The 19,608-nt window shown below is 39.8% G+C and overlaps 2 protein-coding genes across 2 annotated transcripts in view; one reads left to right on the top strand and one right to left on the bottom strand.

The window, feature by feature from the left end:
• LOC138953620 (leucine-rich PPR motif-containing protein, mitochondrial-like) overlaps positions 1-12,243 on the top strand; it is a 61,488-nt gene extending 49,245 nt beyond the window's left edge. The window contains exons 30-37 of the mRNA XM_070325495.1: positions 1,173-1,234; positions 3,324-3,456; positions 3,923-4,041; positions 4,557-4,669; positions 5,187-5,255; positions 5,626-5,719; positions 7,760-7,902; positions 9,264-12,243. Coding sequence (XP_070181596.1) covers positions 1,173-1,234; positions 3,324-3,456; positions 3,923-4,041; positions 4,557-4,669; positions 5,187-5,255; positions 5,626-5,719; positions 7,760-7,902; positions 9,264-9,329 — 799 coding nt within the window. The 3' untranslated portion in view covers positions 9,330-12,243. The remainder of the gene's footprint in view (positions 1-1,172; positions 1,235-3,323; positions 3,457-3,922; positions 4,042-4,556; positions 4,670-5,186; positions 5,256-5,625; positions 5,720-7,759; positions 7,903-9,263) is intronic.
• Positions 12,244-12,902: 659 nt separating this feature from the next.
• Positions 12,903-19,545, bottom strand: LOC138953628 (uncharacterized). Its single transcript, XM_070325506.1, has 2 exons — positions 19,399-19,545; positions 12,903-17,160 (listed from the first exon to the last, which is right to left on the bottom strand). The coding sequence occupies exons 1-2, from the start codon at positions 19,407-19,409 to the stop codon at positions 16,677-16,679; spliced, it is 495 nt and encodes a 164-aa protein (XP_070181607.1). The 5' UTR covers positions 19,410-19,545; the 3' UTR covers positions 12,903-16,676.
• Positions 19,546-19,608: the final 63 nt, after the last annotated feature.

The following is a 19,608-nucleotide window of genomic DNA, read 5'->3' as shown; positions in this document are numbered from 1 at the left end:
ATACATCGGTGCCAAACATTTTGTACAAGGTGAAGTAACTGATTCTCACTGATCAGCAGAAAAGGCGGATCGGAAAAGGTGGGTCTTGAGGGAGCTTTTTACACATTGACACGCTTCCATTTGAAACTTTGTTATTGTAATTCAATCTGACGACGATCTCTTTTCTGCTTTCATGCTGTTCTAAACAGACAGAATTGGTTCGGTTCTGTTCACATACTACTTTCAGTCCACCTACCTGCAAGGGTCAAGTTCCAAGAAATATGTCTCTGTATTCCTATCTTATCACTCTGCTCCTGGTTTGGTTTTCTTTCACATACATTTTCCCTTCTTTATTGACGGGTTTCTGGACAGCAAACTCTAAAACAAATTCTTTTCATCACAAAAGCGATCTTTGGAATTGACTGACGTAGTTCGGATGAATTCATGCATCAACTTACGTCACGCATTCGACGTCATCACTTCGCATAACTTATGGTCTCGGTATTTTGTTGGCCTTCATATTTCCTACTTGTAAAATAACCCTCAAAGCTAACCGAGACTAGTTTAGGTTGTATCAATGTGCCTCGCCAGCAGGTGGTCATTGGATTTTTTAACTAGTGTACATCGACGATTGATGACCGGTACCTTTTAATGAGTTGGGGCATTCTGACCAATCACAGGATCTGTTTCATTAAAACGCCAACTTGATTGAATTACAAATTGCTATATTTATTATCCTCACCGGAACCTAGACAAGTGAACGCAAGCCAGTTTTCGGAGAATTTTTCCTGATGCTTTTTCTCGACTGTTCTTCATCCTGGGATATCTTGGTGTATACTTCTGTTGTTGGTCTTTCTCATGGTGATGAAGAGAAAAAGAAGGGAACTTTTGGGCAGTAGAGGCGTGATGGAAATTATATTTTGGCGACCAATACTTAACTATCAGTTTTGAACATTATACAATACTCTATAAAACAATACAGTAACACATAATTTAAATTATCTCACCAGAGAAACTCAAGAGATTCAAACAGAGATATTTTTATCAGGGTATCACAACATGCAGTTTTAAAGGTCTTTTTTGTGAAAATATGAAGAAAGAGGTAACATTGTGTGTCATGTTTATACATGTTGTGCTGACTGTAAATTTGAAATTGCTGCAAACGTTACATTGCCTGTACATTTTATCCCCAGGAGTGAGAAGGGTGCACTTGCAGCCGCTGTGACACAGCTGAAAAGACCTTGGCCTATTGAAGGTGAGGAGTGAATGGTTACGAGCGGTCTCGGTCTGTTAGGTTTGTAAGAATCATTTGATGCTACTGATTGTGGTATTTCTTGCCGTTCTTTGGGTGCCTGTTTGTTTTGCTTTATTAGAAGCAAGCATTGAAAAGACATTCAAAGCTGAAAGCTGGCTAGTGCAAGTAGTCCAATTTTGTGTGTGTTTGCGTGCGTGCGTATAAACAGAATAAAATGCACGCTTGTCAAAAAATTGAATTTTTCCTAGAAATCAAAGGTACAAAGTAACTTGTACATGAGTTGTTCTTCTGTACTGGTGACAGAAAGGGGGAAAAGTGGTCAAAATTCAAATCTCTAGTTTTGTTTTTGAAATATTGCTTTTCATAAAGCAGAAATACTGTAGTATCTGTTGTACATAAGAAAAAATCACTGGTTCACATGGTTCCTACATAATCTAACTTTTAAAGCTGGTTCTTGTGTGTCTGTGTGTATGTTTGTATGATGACGATAGGACCCGAAACGGCTGCACGGACTGAGACAGGAATTGCAGAGAATGTTCTTTGCCACTCGAGTCGTGTCATAAGGTACTTTTGGAATAGCAAATTTGAAAGGATTCTTCAAAAAACGGCGGAAAACATTATAAAAATGTGAGCTATCGAGGATCCTCCCCGTCTGGGCTGTCGAAACATGGTCTTGTTAAAAGACGTTTTCAAATGCGGTTAACGGGGAGATACACTCGAAGCACATTTAGCGAAGTTATGTTGCCAAATCATCAAAGATCAACATTTCACTACACGGATCGATGCACACAGTCGAAATAGATGTGACTTTCACACGACCGAAGACTACTTACTAGCAGACTAGCAGACGACAAGATCTAAATATTTAGATCAGTGTAAGAGCAATCCGTTGAAGAACAGTTACTCCGCTTATTCGTCTTCAGTTAAGCTTATTTCCCCTGCCATAAGTTTCCTTGCAGATCTGCAGTCGCGTAGTGAAATGAACTAGTGTCATCGGAAGATTCTTCTCAGTCAATGATCAAAGCACAGTAAGTTCTATGCTGACAAAAGTCACTTTCGGACAACACGACGATTGACTTAATTTATGAGCCCAAAGGTAACAATATCGACAAGAATGTACGCATTTGACATTAAATGAAACATTCATAGACAGTTTCCAACTCACCAGATCTGCCAAAGAGCCGTCATTCGTGAAAAAACGATGATTTTAATCAGACAGGTATCGGAAACAAGCCTTGGTCACCTGCGTTATTCCTTCCAAGGCGACGTGACGGCGCCACATTTGTTTGTTTATGGCTGTTTATCGCGAAACAACACAGTTGAAATTTGTGTGTAAAATACCACAAATTTGTGGTGAATCAGTTCGTCATCTGCGTTTCGATTGTAATTAAGTCAGATTGGAGTTACTTTGAATCGAAGGCAAGGGTAACCTGCGTTATTTGTGGGACATCGTGAACAAATTTGATTGCAATATTTTATACAGAAAGTAAATTTCAATGATTCTGGCTCAGACTTGTAGATCTGTTATGCAGTGTGTTGGTAGTGTATCTGCTTTTCTGCTATGAAGCTCATTTGGAGTGATACGCTGATCGAAGTGGGGTACCCTATGTGGGACATCAGCCGTATGCAGATTACGCCTCAGAACACTCTCGCATTTCACAAAGACAACAATAATTTGCAACATTTCAAGAACTGCATCAGTTTTATTAGATACTATTTCAACAACAACAGCACAAACACGACTATTATCAACAACACAGAACGGGAGGTAAGTCTTCAAAGACGCACCAAGTGTGCGTTCCCGTTTTTGGACGCCATTTTTGCTGGCATTTTCACAGTAAATCTTAATATTTCCATATCTATTGAATGATTTTGGTATTTTCTTTGATTGTGCCGATTCTCCTATCTCTCTGGCATGTACTGGGTGCTTTGTGACCAGTTTCTCCCCTAGACTGTATTGAAAAATGCGTCCGTGTGAGCTGACCCCCACTTGTGACCAGTAGCAAAGAACAACTCACATGCTTGCAGCATGAACATTTGCTGTTTTTAAAAAAAGTCACCAAGTTCCGTTTTCTCTGATTTCCTTTAGCTCTGGAGTCCATATTTGAGAGCCTGGCCAAGCAAGGTGACTTGGACACACTCAAAGAACTCTCCATGAATCGTCTGCCTGTTTTCCTGAGGAACAGTCTGAAGGCAAACATCTTTGCTGCTGCTGTTAACAGGTTTGTCCCTTCTCCTGTTTTGAGAGTACAGTGTTTATGTGGCTTGTCGATAATAGCTAGCAAGGTCATTTGAGTTTTTTCCCTTTTCTGTTGCTGGTGCTGCATTGTCTTTTGAGTTCAATCGTATTGTCTGTTCAGTTTGTTTGGCAGCAGGTTCAAATCAAGCCCTGGACAGACGAGGGTAAACTTTGCGTGATGACTCAGAAATTGTGTCTATGTCCCACCCCCGTGTCACCGCCAAGCAGGCAAAAGACCTTGGTCGTTCTGCCAGAAATACAGGAGGCTGTTTATACCTAAACACTCACACAGCTGAGTAGAGCGACTCTAGTTGCTGTTAGCTTTCCACCAGCACTAAACCACCCAAATTTCTCAGCAGTGAGATAATAATTATAAAATCACTCTTTATTAGCGTGTATATGTAAACGTGAGGAATTTAATAACATCATGTTTTCTACATTTTTAACAGTGGTCGCACAGAGGAGGTGCTAGATGATATAGAAACAGTAAAGACCAACACGGGCAAGTACTTCACATTTTCGTCACTGGACACGCTACACAGCAAAACACCGGAGCTGATGGACAGAGGTGAGCAGTACCAGTAGCCTAGTAGTTTGACCTGACCTCATTTACGTATTATACACTCGTGTGAAGAGATTGTTTATTCATCATATGGGTAGTCTCTCACCTATTTGGGATAAACTCGTTTACATTGTGGTAAAAACTACCTTGAAGGATTGACAAGGAAACATCCATGATTACAAAGCCGAAAGATAAACTGTCCACGGCGCCATAATATAAATGTTTTCTGGTGAAAAATTGATGTTAGAAAGTTAAAGGAACACTCGCTTCATTATAATAGATGTTTTCCAAACATATGTCTGTCGGTTTTTGTATTGGATGTGCAGGAATTGATTGCCTTAAAAATGAGATGATGTTGCAACTGATAATTATGTTGAGGTAAGTAATTGTGAGCGCCACAGTGAAAACATTAGCTGCAATGTGCATTTCGTGCAGTGTCTGCTTACAGTATGATGCCCTTTAAAAAAAAAGGCACATTCTTTTATTGGTTAAAAGTGTTCATGCTGATCTTTATTTTGCAGTGGAAAGTATAGGCAAGAATCTGATATCGGAGAAAAACTACACAGAGCCCTTGAGTGTTTTGTGGTGCTATTACAAGTACAGGAACTCGCCGCGAGCTGAGGAGCTGATGAATGTGAGTACATTTACTTGAATCCTATGATAGTATTTGTTCCCCTCTTGGATAATACAACCATTCTGAGATGTCAGTGCACTTGCCCTGTTGGTTCACAATTCTTCCGCTAGGGACGCTGAGCTGTACCAAACAAAGCATTTGCGTTTGTTCTCGTCTGTCTTAAGTTTTAAAAGGTATAATGATGCCATCAGATGTAATGTGGGATAAAGGAATCAGCAAACCGTTACCTCAGTTACATGCTTCATGACTGCCAGGTCCGTTTATTTGGTACAAAAATTGTTTCTGCAAGCAATGCACAAAACTCTCACAATGAGGAAGACTTGTTCATGTGTCAGTCTCTGAATAGTATTATGAAGGCAAAACTTTCCGTTGTCGTAGAAGCTACAAGAGTAAAAACTCGTGCCAAAGTAAGGAGTTGTTTAAACTTGTTGAAACACTACTTCCTTTAAAAAATAGTCTATGTAACTGAATCACAGAAAACAAGTTGATGTACTCTGTTTTTTAATTTTTTTTATAGGAGATCCCTGGTTTGGACAAAAGTGTTCTTGTTGGTGCACTTTGCGACGTTGCTGTTGAAGAAAAGAAGGTGAACAGTCTGTCTAACATATAATCTCAGTCTCACTTTCTCTTTCTCGCACACTCTCTCTTTACCTGCATTTAGACCTTCTCTCTTCCTCTTTCACACTTTCTCTCCTGTCTCTCTCTTTCCCCCCCCCCCCCCCCTCCCCCCAACTCCTCTCTGTCTCACCTGCACATACACACACACACACACACACACACACACACACACGCACGCATGCATGCATGCACAGAGTTCCAAGAGCACAAAACTATAACACAAGCTCCACACTCACGCACGGTCATTTCATCCCACAGATTCACACACAATTTATCACATTTTGACATGTAGAATCAAGAAGCGCCACCACATTAAGTACATGGTTTGAATTTTACAGGCTGATGTTTTGGAGTCTTTGCTGAAGATGAAGAAAGACTTGGATGAGAAACAGGGAACAGCTTTTGTCTACTCTAGTCTACTGCAGCTTCATGGTAAACTCTCCCTTTTAGTTTTACAATCACTATACCTCTTGAGTGAAAAATGGCATGAGTCTTTTTTGACTCACATGCGAAGCGACGGGCGCTGTGGCGTGGTGGTAAGACGTCGGCCTCCTAATCGGAAGGTCGAGGGTTCGAATCCCGGCCGCGGCCGCCTGGTGGGTTAAGTGTGGAGATTTTTCCGATCTCCCAGGTCAACTTATGTGCAGACCTGCTAGTGGCTTATCCCCCTTCGTGTGTACACGCAAGCACAAGACCAAGTGCGCACGTAAAAGATCCTGTAATCCATGTCAGAGTTCGGTGGGTTATAGAAACACGAAAATACCCAGCATGCTTCCTCCGAAAGCGGCGTATGGCTGCCTAAATGGCGGGGTAAAAACGGTCATACACGTAAAATTCCACCCGTGCAAAAACACGAGTGTACGTGGGAGTTTCAGCCCACGAACGAAGAAGAAGAAGAAGACTCACATGCGAAGCAAAAGTGAGTCTATGTACTCACCCGAGTCGGCCGTCCGGAAAACTTTAACGTTGGATATTTCTTGGACACTATTCAGTCTATCAGTACCAAATTTGGCAAGATGGTGTATGATGACAGGGCCCCAAAAAACATACATAGCATCTTGACCTTGCTTCAAGGTCAAGGTCGCAGGGGCCATAAATGTTGTCTAAAAAACAGCTATTTTTCACATTTTTCCCATTTTCTCTGAAGTTTTTGAGATTGAATACCTCACCTATATATGATATATAGGGCAAAGTAAGCCCCATCTTTTGATACCAGTTTGGTTTACCTTGCTTCAAGGTCAAGGTCACAGGAGCTCTTCAAAGTTGGATTGTATACATATTTTGAAGTGACCTTGACCCTGAACTATGGAAGATAACTGTTTCAAACTTAAAAATTATGTGGGGCACATGTTATGCTTTCATCATGAGACACATTTGGTCACATATGATCAAGGTCAAGGTCACTTTGACCCTTATGAAATGTGACCAAAATAAGGTAGTGAACCACTAAAAGTGACCATATCTCATGGTAGAAAGAGCCAATAAGCACCATTGTACTTCCTATGTCTTGAATTAACAGCTTTGTGTTGCATGACCTTGGATGACCTTGACCTTGGGTCAAGGTCACATGTATTTTGGTAGGAAAAATGTGTAAAGCAGTTCTTAGTGTATGATGTCATTGCTAGGTTTAGGTCAAGCATGTGAGTCGTATGGGCTTTGGCCTTCTTGTTTATTTATTTTATTGCCAATAACTTTTTTGTTTGATACAATTGGAATGATTGTGGTTTGGAAAAGTTTTTGTTTCATAGCGGTTTCTTGTCAGGAAGTGTTGCATTTGGAGGGGGGGGGGGGGGGGGGGGGGGGGGGGGTTGAGGGGTCATTTATCACTACCAACAAACAAGAATTCTTTTCCATGGAAGAAAACTGGTACAAGCTGACCGTTGACATGTGAGGTCATCCGAGTGGATGACGCCTCAGATGAAAATTTGCGAGTCTGACGTGTTGGTTTGCTTCTGAAAAAAAATTAACAGCTGGTTTTTGCCTAACCTTACTGTTCAGCTTGTTGTCTAAATCAGTATCCAACGAACGTTTATTGTCAGCTGTAAAAGGCATGCCCAAAAGTAAAGCAGTGAAATCAGGCGCTTATGAAGTACCCTCTCAAACTAGTTTTGTTAGCACATTTTATTCCTAAAACATACACTGAGGAGTATCCAAGCAGACTAATTGCAAACAGGGTAGAGATTCAGATCACCCTGATTTGTACATTAGAGGAAGAACTACCTGATATTGTATTTGAATAAAGAGTGTCTTTACATGCATGTAAACAAAGTTACGCTATCTCTTATGATATGTATCCCAGGAGACTAATCGACAGTATAAAAACAAAGAACAGTCTCCTTTCCTTCAGACAACATAGGTTTTCATTCGTTCGTTTTCCACTTGTCTTGCAGGCAGTTTGGCAAGCTGAATCAATGATGTCATTTTAATTTTTGGAATTTTATTTTATGGGATTTTCTTTTCTCCTCTCAACAGTCAATCAAGGAGATGCAGACGCCTTGGAAAAGACGTGTGAAAGCATTGTCAAAGATGGAATCGCGCGTGCTTCAATACGAAAGAGCTCTGTCAAAGCAGCCGAGAATTTGCTGACAGAAAAGAACAAGCCATTGCCAGCCTGGGTAAGAAAATAATTGCACAAAATCTTTTCTTGTGTCCTTTCTTCTTCTTTTTTCTTTTTCTTTTTATATTTAGTCAAGTTTTGACTAAATATTTTAACATCGAGGGGGAATCGAAACGAGGGTCGTGGTGTATGTGTGTGTGTGTGTGTGTGCGTGCGTGCGTGTAGAGCGATTCAGACCAAACTACTGGGCCGATCTTTATGAAATTTTACATGAGAGTTGCTGGGATTGATATCCCCGAACGTTTTTCTCCTTTTTTCGATAAATGTCTTTGATGACGTCATATCCGGCTTTTCGTGAAAGTTGAGGCGGCACTGTCACGCCCTCATTTTTCAACCAAATTGGTTGAAATTGTGGTCAAGTAATCTTCGACGAAGCCCGGACTTCGGTATTGCATTTCAGCTTGGTGGCTTAAAAATTAATTAATGACTTTGGTCATTAAAAATCTGAAAATTGTAAAAAAAAATAAAAATTTATAAAACGATTCAAATTTACGTTTATCTTATTCTCCATCATTTGCTGATTCCAAAAACATATAAATATGTTATATTCGGATTAAAAACAAGCTCTGAAAATTAAATATATAAAAATTATTATCAAAATTAAATTGTCCAAATCAATTTAAAAACACTTTCATCTTATTCCTTGTCGGTTCCTGATTCCAAAAACATATAGATATGATATGTTTGGATTAAAAACACGCTCAGAAAGTTAAAACAAAGAGAGGTACAGAAAAGCGTGCTATCCTTCTTAGCGCAACTACTACCCCGCTCTTCTTGTCAATTTCACTGCCTTTGCCATGAGCGATGGACTGACGATGCTACGAGTCAGTTTCATTCTGTGAGTTCGACAGCTACTTGACTAAATATTGTATTTTCGCCTTACGCGACTTGTTTTCTTTTAGTCAACGTCTCCGCCCCTCGCGGGTTAGGTGGAGTCCCATATTGGTTCGGACGAGAAAGAATTTACCCGATGCTCCCCAGCATGTCGTAAGAGGCGACTAACGGATTCTGTTTCTCCTTTTACCCTTGTTAAGTGTTTCTTGTATAGAATATAGTCAATGTTTGTAAAGATTTTAGTCAAGCAGTATGTAAGAAATGTTAAGTCCTTTGTACTGGAAACTTGCATTCTCCCAGTAAGGTAATATATTGTACTACGTTGCAAGCCCCTGGAGCAAATTTTTTATTAGTGCTTTTGTGAACAAGAAACAATTGACAAGTGGCTCTATCCCATCACCCCCCTTCCCTCCGTCGCGATATAACCTTGAACGGTTGGAAACGACAAACACCAAATAAAGAAAGAAAGTCAACGTCTCCATATGTACATTTTTAATCGATGAATTGATCATTTTTCATTTCCAGGCCGAAGAGTCCTCCGACTCTGACTCCTCCAGTTCATCTGATGAAGAGAAGGAGAGCAAGCGATGACCAGAAGCTTCTTAGTGTGTGACAGAGGCTTTAATGTTTCCAAGCATGTCTTCAATTCTCGGAATGCAGAGACTAAGTCAAGAAAGAGACAATGTACCAGTGGAGCAAAAGATTCCTGGTGGTTTGAAGAAAGTGCATATATTGTGAAACATTTTTTATCCTACCTACGTGAGAGAGACACCCGTGAGATAATAATCGTTCAAATCACACGTGTGTATATCATGTAAATGAGGTCATGTCAAGCAAGTCTGGCAGGGACCTGTTTTTCCACTGCTTATGATGCCAAAGTCACCGAGACAAACGTCATTATAGAAACAAAAATTGCGCTCGCTAATTACCCTCGATGAATCTTTAGAACTAACACGTCACGCCACACTTTGAGAGTGACGTTTCTTTGCTTTGACGTAATAGATTGCACGAGGCTTTAGAAGAGATCGAGGTTCCAAAACAAGCGTCTTCAATTTAGCTGCCTCGTCTGCAAGACATTTTCAGTAAAATACACGTAAGTACAGTATGTAGGATAAACAGAATACTACATGGCTTGCTGTGTCGTACCAGATTTACACTCGTTGCTTTTTCAAATAGTGAACAGCTCGCTTTCGCTCGCAGTTCAATATTTAAAAAAAAAACTCGTGTAAATCTGGTACGACACAGCAAGCCATGTAGTATTCTCTATGTACTTGATGAAGTATTTGAAATGGGTTGCATTTATTGTGAAACATTTTGTACTAGCTGAAGTACAGGGTGACCCAAAAAAAAGAGTACCCAAAAAAACCGTCATAAATTGAACAAAAATAAAGCAATCTTCATAAAATTTATTTACACACACAAGTAGCCTCTGCATGATTTGCACAGAAATTTTTAGCGTTCTAGCTTGTCTTTCAGGAAAGTTATGCTCATTCTACAGAACATGCTCCAAATGGCCTCCCCCGGATTTAAATCCCCCAGATTTCTATCTTTGGGGGTTCCTGAAAGACAACGTCTACAGGAACAACCCACAGACAATCACAAAACTCAAGAGAGCCATCACAACAACCATTCACAACAGGAGTGTGTGCGGGTGATTGATAACTTTGCGCGGCGAGTTCAAGTTTGCCTGCAGCGGCGCGGAGGCCATTTGGAGCATGTTCTGTAGAATGAGCATAACTTTCTTGAAAGACAAGCTAGAACGCTAAAATGTTCTGTGCAAATCATGCAGAGGCTACTTGTGTGTGTAAATAAATGTTATGAAGATTGCTTTATTTTTGTTCAATTTATGACGTTTTGTTTGGGTAGTCTTTTTTTTGGGTCACCCTGTATATGAATTTGGTTTGTCTGCATGTATATGATTAGAGTTTCACAGCATTTTTTGGACCATTGCATCATTTGTAGTGCATCTGAAGGATGACCGACAGTCAAGTGATTCAAAGTGTATGTATGTGTGCATGCTTGCCATTACTTTGTTCTTGTGAAATGGGTTTCTGTGATGTATGTTATTTTCTAATGTTCTGATCTGACCCATTTCTGTGAGATGAAAACCATATTATTGTGTATTAGTATTATTCTTATAAGCTGACAGCTTGAGAAAGAAAGGAAGACATACAACAGGGTTCGACACTAGCGGGGGCGGGGGGCGGAACGCCCCAGAGTTTTGTGTTCCGCCCCAAACATTGCCGAAGCTTGGGGCCCACTCCGCCCCAGGATAAATTCCAACAATGACAAACCGAAAATTCTAATGCCAGAGCCAATCACTAAAAATCGCCAGTCAAAGTCGTCACTGAAATTTGCGTTACGATCAATGCCGCAGTCAAGAAAAAAAACACATTGAAATCGTCGAAGGACAATGCCGCAAGGGAAATAACTCCCAGATTGCGCTCTTTAGCGTGAGAGATAAGTATCGCCTTCAAATGCCAAACGCAAAATGTGGCGACACATCCCTGGTGTAAAAAGACATGGAAATGAAGATGAAGAACAGGGTGGAGAGAAACGAAAAAAGGAGACCGATGCAGCCAAAAGCGCGAAGCGCTGTCGTAATTTCAATGTCAAATGGTTGAAAGAATTTCCCTGGCTTCAGTACGATGAAGAAAAACAGACAATGCATTGCCGCACGTCAATACTGAGAGTGGGCCCCAGATTTTTGTTTTCCGCCCCAGCAATTTCCATCTCTGGGGCCAGTGTGGCCCCAGGCCAAATAAGTTAGTGTCGACCCCTGTACAAACACCCTTACACTGTTGTTCACACAGAATACAATGGTTTTGCAGGAAGATTTCCTGAGAAAGTTAAGAGAAGTGCCAAATAATTCACAGCACGGGTCAGTGGTGTTTGTGATGGAAGAGGGCTAGGGTTAGGAGATAAAGAAAAAGTATGTGCATGTGTATGCTCTTTTAATGGTAACCAGCACGTCTGGGGAGACACCAAAAAGAGCATAGTCTACAGTGAGTTTTCTTGTTACATGTGTGAACAAGTAAATGCTGTTGAATGAAAAAAAAAATTAAAAAATGAAATTTCAATAAGTACAAAATGTTGGGTCTTGGCAGCAGTGGTACGAGGTATATAAACCAAAAGCTCTTTTTGTGTATTTGTTTTGAATGCATAATGCTTTAGGTTGTTAGTGATTTGCATAGAAATTGAGCAGAAGATTGGGACGTACAAGGACACTTGCCTACGTTTTGTTTGCACATTTTAAATAATTGCATTAATGAGTAGACTGTAAGACAGAATGAGAGTGTGAAGACATTGCTGTTCAAACGTGGTTGGCTGAACCTGTTAGCTGCATGGGTAGGCTAGTCTTGCAAGTTTGTCGTTGATTTGTATTGTGGTGAAATATTCTGCGTAATGTTAATTTTATCTGGCTGATGATTGTGAGAAAGGAATGGAGTTCGTCGTGTTTATGAATGAAAATGCAGAGAAAGTAAGATAATGTTTTCATACACTTTGTTTATGTTGCATTTATTTTTTTTAGTGTGTGTGTGTGTGTGTGTGTGTGTGTGTGTGTGTGTGTGTGTGTAAAAGGTTTAATGATATTGCTATTGTTGTGGTTCTCTCATCTAGCACCCTTTTAAAGTAGTTTTATTTTTTAATCAATTAAAAGGGTACATGCTAGAGCCAATTTATAAGCGAAAAACAACACTCAGTATCTGGTTAGTTCATTTTATTCAGTTAACAGTGAAAAAAAGTGTCAACCTTGACTCAGTGCTTGTAAAATGTGCACAAACAAAATGTTACACAACCTTGAACAAATCAATAACATCAAAAGAAAAATACAATGTAACTGCAACATAAAACATGCATGTATAACAAAAGAAACATTGGTGAGAAAAAAAGTTGAAGTAAAAAATTGCAGTGAAAAACAACCCATTAACTCGAACAGCATTGAACACTTGCTTAAAACTGTATACAGTCGAACGTTCCCTTGTTACCACCTCTCAAAAGCAACCATCTTTCCACAGCGATCCCCTTACCAAAATGCAGTCGGACACTACCAAGGATCCCAGACAAGTTTTCTTCTCTATTGTTCACCTTTAACCACTAGCAACCACCTGTCATAAACAACCACTTTTGGTCGGTCCCTTGGGTGGTTATTATCGACAGGTTCAACTATTACTCTCCTACATTTACCAAATGGCACAAATGATAGCTGCACATTCATTTTTTTTTATAATTTTGATTTAATATGCTCATAACCGTAGAAATAAAAACATGAGGTGCGTTTCTTTGGAATTTTTTTCGAGAGAACAAATTTTTCAGCAAATTAAATGCATTTGTTCCCAACATGGTTATGTTTGTTAAAAGATCAGTGATGCTGCTTCTTGAAACTTTTTGATCACGTAAAACATCTTCAGTTCATATTTCAAGTTCCTTTACTATTTAATTTGCTTTATAACCGACTTGAAAAGCAACTGGTGTCGGCAAAGAGCAAAACACTTTTACCTTCATACACACGTGTATCAAAATATGCTCATCAAAATAGCATAAAAAGGGCGTGTTATGCTTTATATAAAAAAAATGATGCCCACAATGACAACCGAAAATGTCCAAACAAAGCGCACAAGCAAAGAAACTTTGTTTAAAACATGTCAGCATCCACACCAACAAATTTGCATAGTGTTCTAATTAAAGGCATGGCACTATGACTAAACAAGCACACACACATACAAAATTAAATTCCAATTGGCAACCAACTTGCCAATGACTAAACTTAAAAATTTAATTTCAATTAGCAACAATTTATAACATTGAATGCACAGCACTGAACAAAGCAGTGGTATGGAGTGTTTTGTTTTCCTGCTTCATGTTTTTTGTATAAAACAAAGCAAAAGTAAAATAGCTTAACAACTCTGACCACAAAAAATGTTGAACTGCTACAAAGCAGTGTAAGAGATGGCACTGGGACTTTTGAACAAAACAAAAACGGAACACACACACACACACACACACACAAAACAAATGAACGAAAGAAATACAAGCCATAATGAAGTTTCAGCAGGAGGAGAAGACGTCTCATTGCTTGCCTCAAGAAAGGCACTGAACACAGCAAAACTATTCCTTCTCTATGACCAAGACGGGTGAGATTTCAAAATATTTTATTTCTGTAGCAGCTGAAAACAAGTCGCGTAAGGCGAAAATACAACATTTAGTCTTTGTTTGTTTGTTTGTTTATTTGTTGCTTAACGTCCAGCCGACTACGCAGAGCCATATCAGGACGAGGAAGGGGGGGATGAAGGGGGCCACTTGTCAAGCGATTCCTGTTTACAAATGCACTAACCCATTACTTGTGTCCCAGCAGGCTTTAGTAAAACTAAATTAATACCTACTGGAAGATTACCAGTTTCCAGTATGTTAAAATAGGCTTAACCTATCTACTGCTGGACTTACATCAGAACACTAACAGATTAAACTATACATGAATCGCAAGACAAGCGGCAGGAGAAGAGATTTTTGGAAAAAATACAGGTGAATGAGCAAGAAGGCAGAAAAAAGAAAAGAATTCATGAAGAAAAAGAGAGCATGACAGGAAAGAGGAACCAAAAATCTACCTAACAGCAAACTAGAAAGCTCCTGCGGTTCCAAAAACAGGAGGGGCCTTTAATTTCATAACCGCAGTGGGCACTGCGGGAAACATTTAGTCAAGCTCAGTCGAACTCGCAGAATGAAACTGAACGCATTGCATTTTTTCCGCAAGACCGTACACTCGTAGCATCGTCTGTCCACCGCTCGTGGCAAAAGCAGTGAAATTAACAATCCAGAAAAGTGGGGTAGCGGTTGCGCTGAGGAGGACAGCACGCTTTTCTATATCTCTATTCTTTTTAACTCTCTGAACGTGTTTTTAATCCAAACATATCATATCTATATGTTTTTGGAATCAGGAACGGACAAGGAATAAGATGAAATTGTTTTTAAATCGATTTCGGAAATTTAATTTTAATCATAATTTTTATATTTTTAATTTTCAGAGTTTGTTTTTAATCCGAATATAACATATTTATATGTTTTTGGAATCAGAAAATTATGAAGAATACTAAAAACGTAGTTTTGGATCGTTTTATAAAAAAAAAATTTTAATTACAATTTTCAGATTTTTAATGACCAAAGTCATTAATTAATTTTTAAGCCTCCAAGCTGAAATGCAATACCAAAGTCCGGCCTTCGTCGAAGATTGCTTGGCCAAAATTTCAATCAATTTGATTGAAAAATGAGGGTGTGACAGTGCCGCCTCAACTTTTACAAAATGCCGGATATGACGTCATCAAAGACATTTATCCAAAAAATGAAAAAAACGTCTGGGGATATCATACCCAGGAACTCTCATGAAAAATTTCATAAAGATCGGTCCAGTAGTTTACTCTGAATCGCTCTACACACACACACACAGACACACACATACACCACGACCCTCGTCTCGATTCCCCCCTCTATGTTAAAACATTTAGTCAAAACTTGACTAAATGTAAAAATGGGACGAGGTTGTATCCAGGCATGGGAATTGTCCACGAAATCACGGATTTCCGCGAAAAGGAAATTGCGTTTCAGCGAAAATAAAAAAATTAATGTTCCACTGCAACAAAAAGGTAAATTAAATTATATGTATACTATTGTCTCCCTATCCATTATTTGCTTACACGAGAACTATCAAAATATTGGTCTAAAATGCTAAAATTCGTTTTCCTTCCGGGGGGCTTTCCCTGGTCCCCCCAACGGAGCTCTGCCCCTGTAACCCGCCGAGGCCTAGGCGGCCCCAGGACCTCGGTCTATTTTCAGAGTTTTTTCTATTTTGGAATTCTCAGGCCTGTGTATCAAACTCAGGAAGAACTAATAGGTCAATGCTTCAAGCAGAAACATGCAACAGCCAATAAAAATGAAACTGGTGATGGGGCCCCATCCAAGGACGAACATAAAGGACTCTGATAAGTAACAACTGAGAAATAAATAAAATTACAAGTGCAATCAGGTGCATTAATCAGCACAAAAATTACATCCAAATTATATGGACACCTAATTATAAAACGACAAAATGCACTAATACATAACTGAGACACAGGAGCTTAATTTATCAAAGTGACTGCATGGTCAGTTGATTGAAGTATCTTACTCCATACACAGGAGCTTGTATGAAATTGTCGGTTGATTAAAGTATCCTACTTCTTTAGCCTAACTTACAATATTGGCTATAGGAGGAGGATACTTCAATCCATCAACTGGCGCTTTGATACAAGCTCCTGTGACCCCATAGCCTTCCACTATACAAGCTCCTGTGGACTAACGTAGGCAAAGCAGGATTTCACTAAACTGTTACATGCAGAGGTATATATATGTACACTACAATTTTCATATCACAAAATATAGTATTATGTTTACCTACATGCATAAGTACCAGTGAAAAAGCTCACAAAACTGTTTCTCCATATGACCATCAAGAGCAATGGTCTAAGTAATTTTAAACAGAAAAAGACAAAAAATTGAACTCTGGTCAATTAACTTGCCACGACTTCAACCAAATGTGAACATGCATGGTATAGCACCAAGGAAAGGCTATGATTTCATACCTTTTTGCTTGCAAGATGCAGTTCTCTGTCTTTTCACTTTGCCAGAGTGGTTATCTTTGAGACCAGTCTCAACAAATGCACTTTGATTCATTCTCATTACGAAAAGCAAATCAAACAGAAATGAGTGAATTAATTCAGCTTTTGGTTAAAAAACTAACACAAGGATAAGGAACATGTAATACTGCCTATTTTTTCATTTCCTGTCTAATTCACAGTGCTGTAAATAAATAAAATTAAAAAAGTTAAAAAATGAAAAAACACAAAGAAAACAACAGGAACGAAACTCTATACAAGTTAACTTCCACTTTACTGACAAATTATACATTTATTTCTGATCCTCTGGCAAGTCATCTTCCTCAAGAGGCTCAGGAAAGCTGATCTTCATTTCACCAACACACACAAAGCAGTTCCTCCCCTTCAGTTCTGGTTGGAAAAACTTCTCAATGTACTCCTCAGCCTTTGCTCCGACAATCAGCTCCTCAGTGACGTACTTCACATTTTTGGACGACAGATTGCAGTTGTCTCCGCCGGACTGCAGAACGCGAGGTACGAGCGTTGACTCTCCGAACCCATCATAATCAAAGACTGTCAGATCTCGGAACTTGCAGGAATCATCGTAGCAGCACTTGTGGTTTTCGGCCTCCTCATGAGCCCCCAAGCAGTAGTCTGGACCCCCTACGATGGAAAATTGCTTGTTGTTGCCGACCACGCGTCCAGTGAAACGCCCATTCGGCAGAAAGCAGAGGTGAGCCAGGCCCTCCACCTGCACCGGTTTGTTCATGCCACGGTTCATAATGACTGAAGTAAATCTGCAAGAGTAAGGGTGTTGTGTTAATTAGAAAAGGAATTTCTTATGGTTTTAAGGGCTAGAGACCTGTATCTATATCTATATACGGCTTGTGTGTGTCTCTCTGTCTGTCTGTCTTTCTGTCTGTTCGCTATGCACGGCCAAAGTTCTCGATGGATCTGCTTCAAATTTGGTGGGCATATTCAGGTAGACCCCGGACACAATCTGGTCGATGAAAATTTTCAACACGTGCTCTCAGCGCGCAGCGCTGAACCGATTTTGGTTTTTATGGTTTTTCTGTACATCCATTCCCAGTAACTCTTCCTTATCTTCTCCAGTGTTTTGCGCGTTTATCTCCCTTCCTTCGTGTGGCGTCAATCGCGTATGGTGCGCCACTCACCCGGCAAAGCCGGTGTAACACGAGAAAATTACTCCCACGAGATTTTTACTCCAGAGTAAAAATGTCGTACGAAAATTGTACTCCCTTCACGAAAAACTTACTCCCCCCATAACACGAGAAAATTACTCCCCACGACAGGTGTGTTCCGAGTAACATTTCGGTCGAAAATGTTACTCCCCTGATGAATAAATAACGAATAAATTATTCCACCCTAACACAAGCAATTTACTGCCCACGCCAGGTGTACGCAACTTTTACTCCCCTGTCCCCTGTTAATCTTGGTGGTGGAAGGGGTGGAGGGAGGGTAGCGCGACATTTGTTTGCGCGAGATCACGTATTGGCATTATCCCTTCGCCCGCATCTCATTTTCGCGTACGAGATTTTTACTGGAAGTAAAAAAATTGGGGAGTCAAAATTTCGTGGAGGGAGTAATTTTTTCGTGCCTTGGGGAGTTCTTTTCTCGTACGAAAGGTGTACTCGGAGTAAGAATTTCGTACGAAATTTTTACTCCGGAGTAAATATTTCGTGGAGTAAGAATTTCGTGTTACACCGGCGTACGGTGCGCCACTCACCCGGCAAAGCCGGGTACCCGGCAAAGCCGGGTATTCGGCTCTACTTCTTCCCGGCAAAGCCGTGTATCCCGGCGAAGCCGGTACCCGGCGAAGCCGGTACCCGGCGAAGCGGGTAATCATCTAGTATATATATATACGGCTTCCAATTATACTTATAAAATGTGAAAGTAAATTTAAGTCAGATTTTTCCTGAAAACTCTATTCTCAGAGTGAGAGTACTGAAAATGAAACTGCATATATAGGCATACAGTTTACACAACAAAATTAAAGTGTGCATGTAGAACAATTCCGAGAAAACTACTGGACCGATCTCCATAAAGCTTGACATGAGAGTTCATGGGTATGATATCCCCAGTCGTTTTTTTCATTTTTTGGATAAATATCTTGGATGATGTCATATCATATTTAGTGAAAGTTGAGGCCGCACTGTCACGCCCTCATTTTTCAACCAAATTTTGGTCAAGCAATCTTCAACGACGTCCTGCATATATATGGGATTGCATTTCAGCTTGGAAGCATTAGTTAATTAGTTTGCTCATTTAAGTTGTCATTAAAATCGATTTTTCAGAAACAGATTATAAAATGATTGCACTGTATTCTTCATCTTCTCCTGAATCCAAAAATATATAGATATATGTCATGTTTACTCTAAAAATGTGCTCGGAATAAAAGAAAATAGGTTCAGTAAGTACTATGGTCACATGCTTTGCGTAGATGAGCGTGACCCGCCTCGGTCTTCAGGTATGGTTATCCGAGACTATCTCAAGGTAGTCTCGACGATGACTAGCTTCTGGTATTGATCTTTAAAGTTTGATAACGACTGACTAAATGTTTTTATATTGCATGCTTCACGTGACTTGTTAGTTGTTCCAAGCCTCTGACCCCCTGCATCCCCAAACCCAGGAAACTATACTGATCCCTTTGTAATCCTCCTGCACATTTGCAATGTTTTCGTGTATGTGTGTTCATAATGTATGTGGTTATATAATATCATATATATTATGTGTGTGTGTTTTTGCGGCTGTGAATGTGTAATTTTTTCTGTCCTGACTAAGTTTGAAGGGGGCCACTGAAAACAGACACTTGAACACAAGGCTAAAATAACTGAAAGATAAATTAACACACATACAACATCATTAAATTATAAGCAAAACATAAATAAATTCGTACAAATGCCTGTTGGTTCTGTTCAGAAGTGCCCAACTGTTCAGTTTCTGAAGTTGAAACGAAACTCAGTAATTCGGTCCAATTTGCACTTTGGCTCGAAGCCCGCTTGAAATTAACCCACCTATCCTTCATTAGGTGTTACCCATGGTAGCCACCTTCGCAGCGGTCACTTACAGTTACACAAGTCGTACATTTGATTTGTTTGTGTTACCAAACAGCAGACAGACTTGAGAAGCAGACGCTTCTGCTCGAGACTCGGAAGTTATTGCATTATTCCACACAACTACAAAGCAAACGTAAGTATTTTAACATTTTTCTTCTTGCCTTGGGA

Source organism: Littorina saxatilis, linkage group LG17, assembly GCF_037325665.1.
Source record: "Littorina saxatilis isolate snail1 linkage group LG17, US_GU_Lsax_2.0, whole genome shotgun sequence".
Lineage (NCBI taxonomy): Eukaryota > Metazoa > Mollusca > Gastropoda > Littorinimorpha > Littorinidae > Littorina > Littorina saxatilis.
The sequence above is the reverse complement of the archived record's forward strand: the minus strand, read 5'-3'. Positions and strand labels throughout refer to the sequence as shown.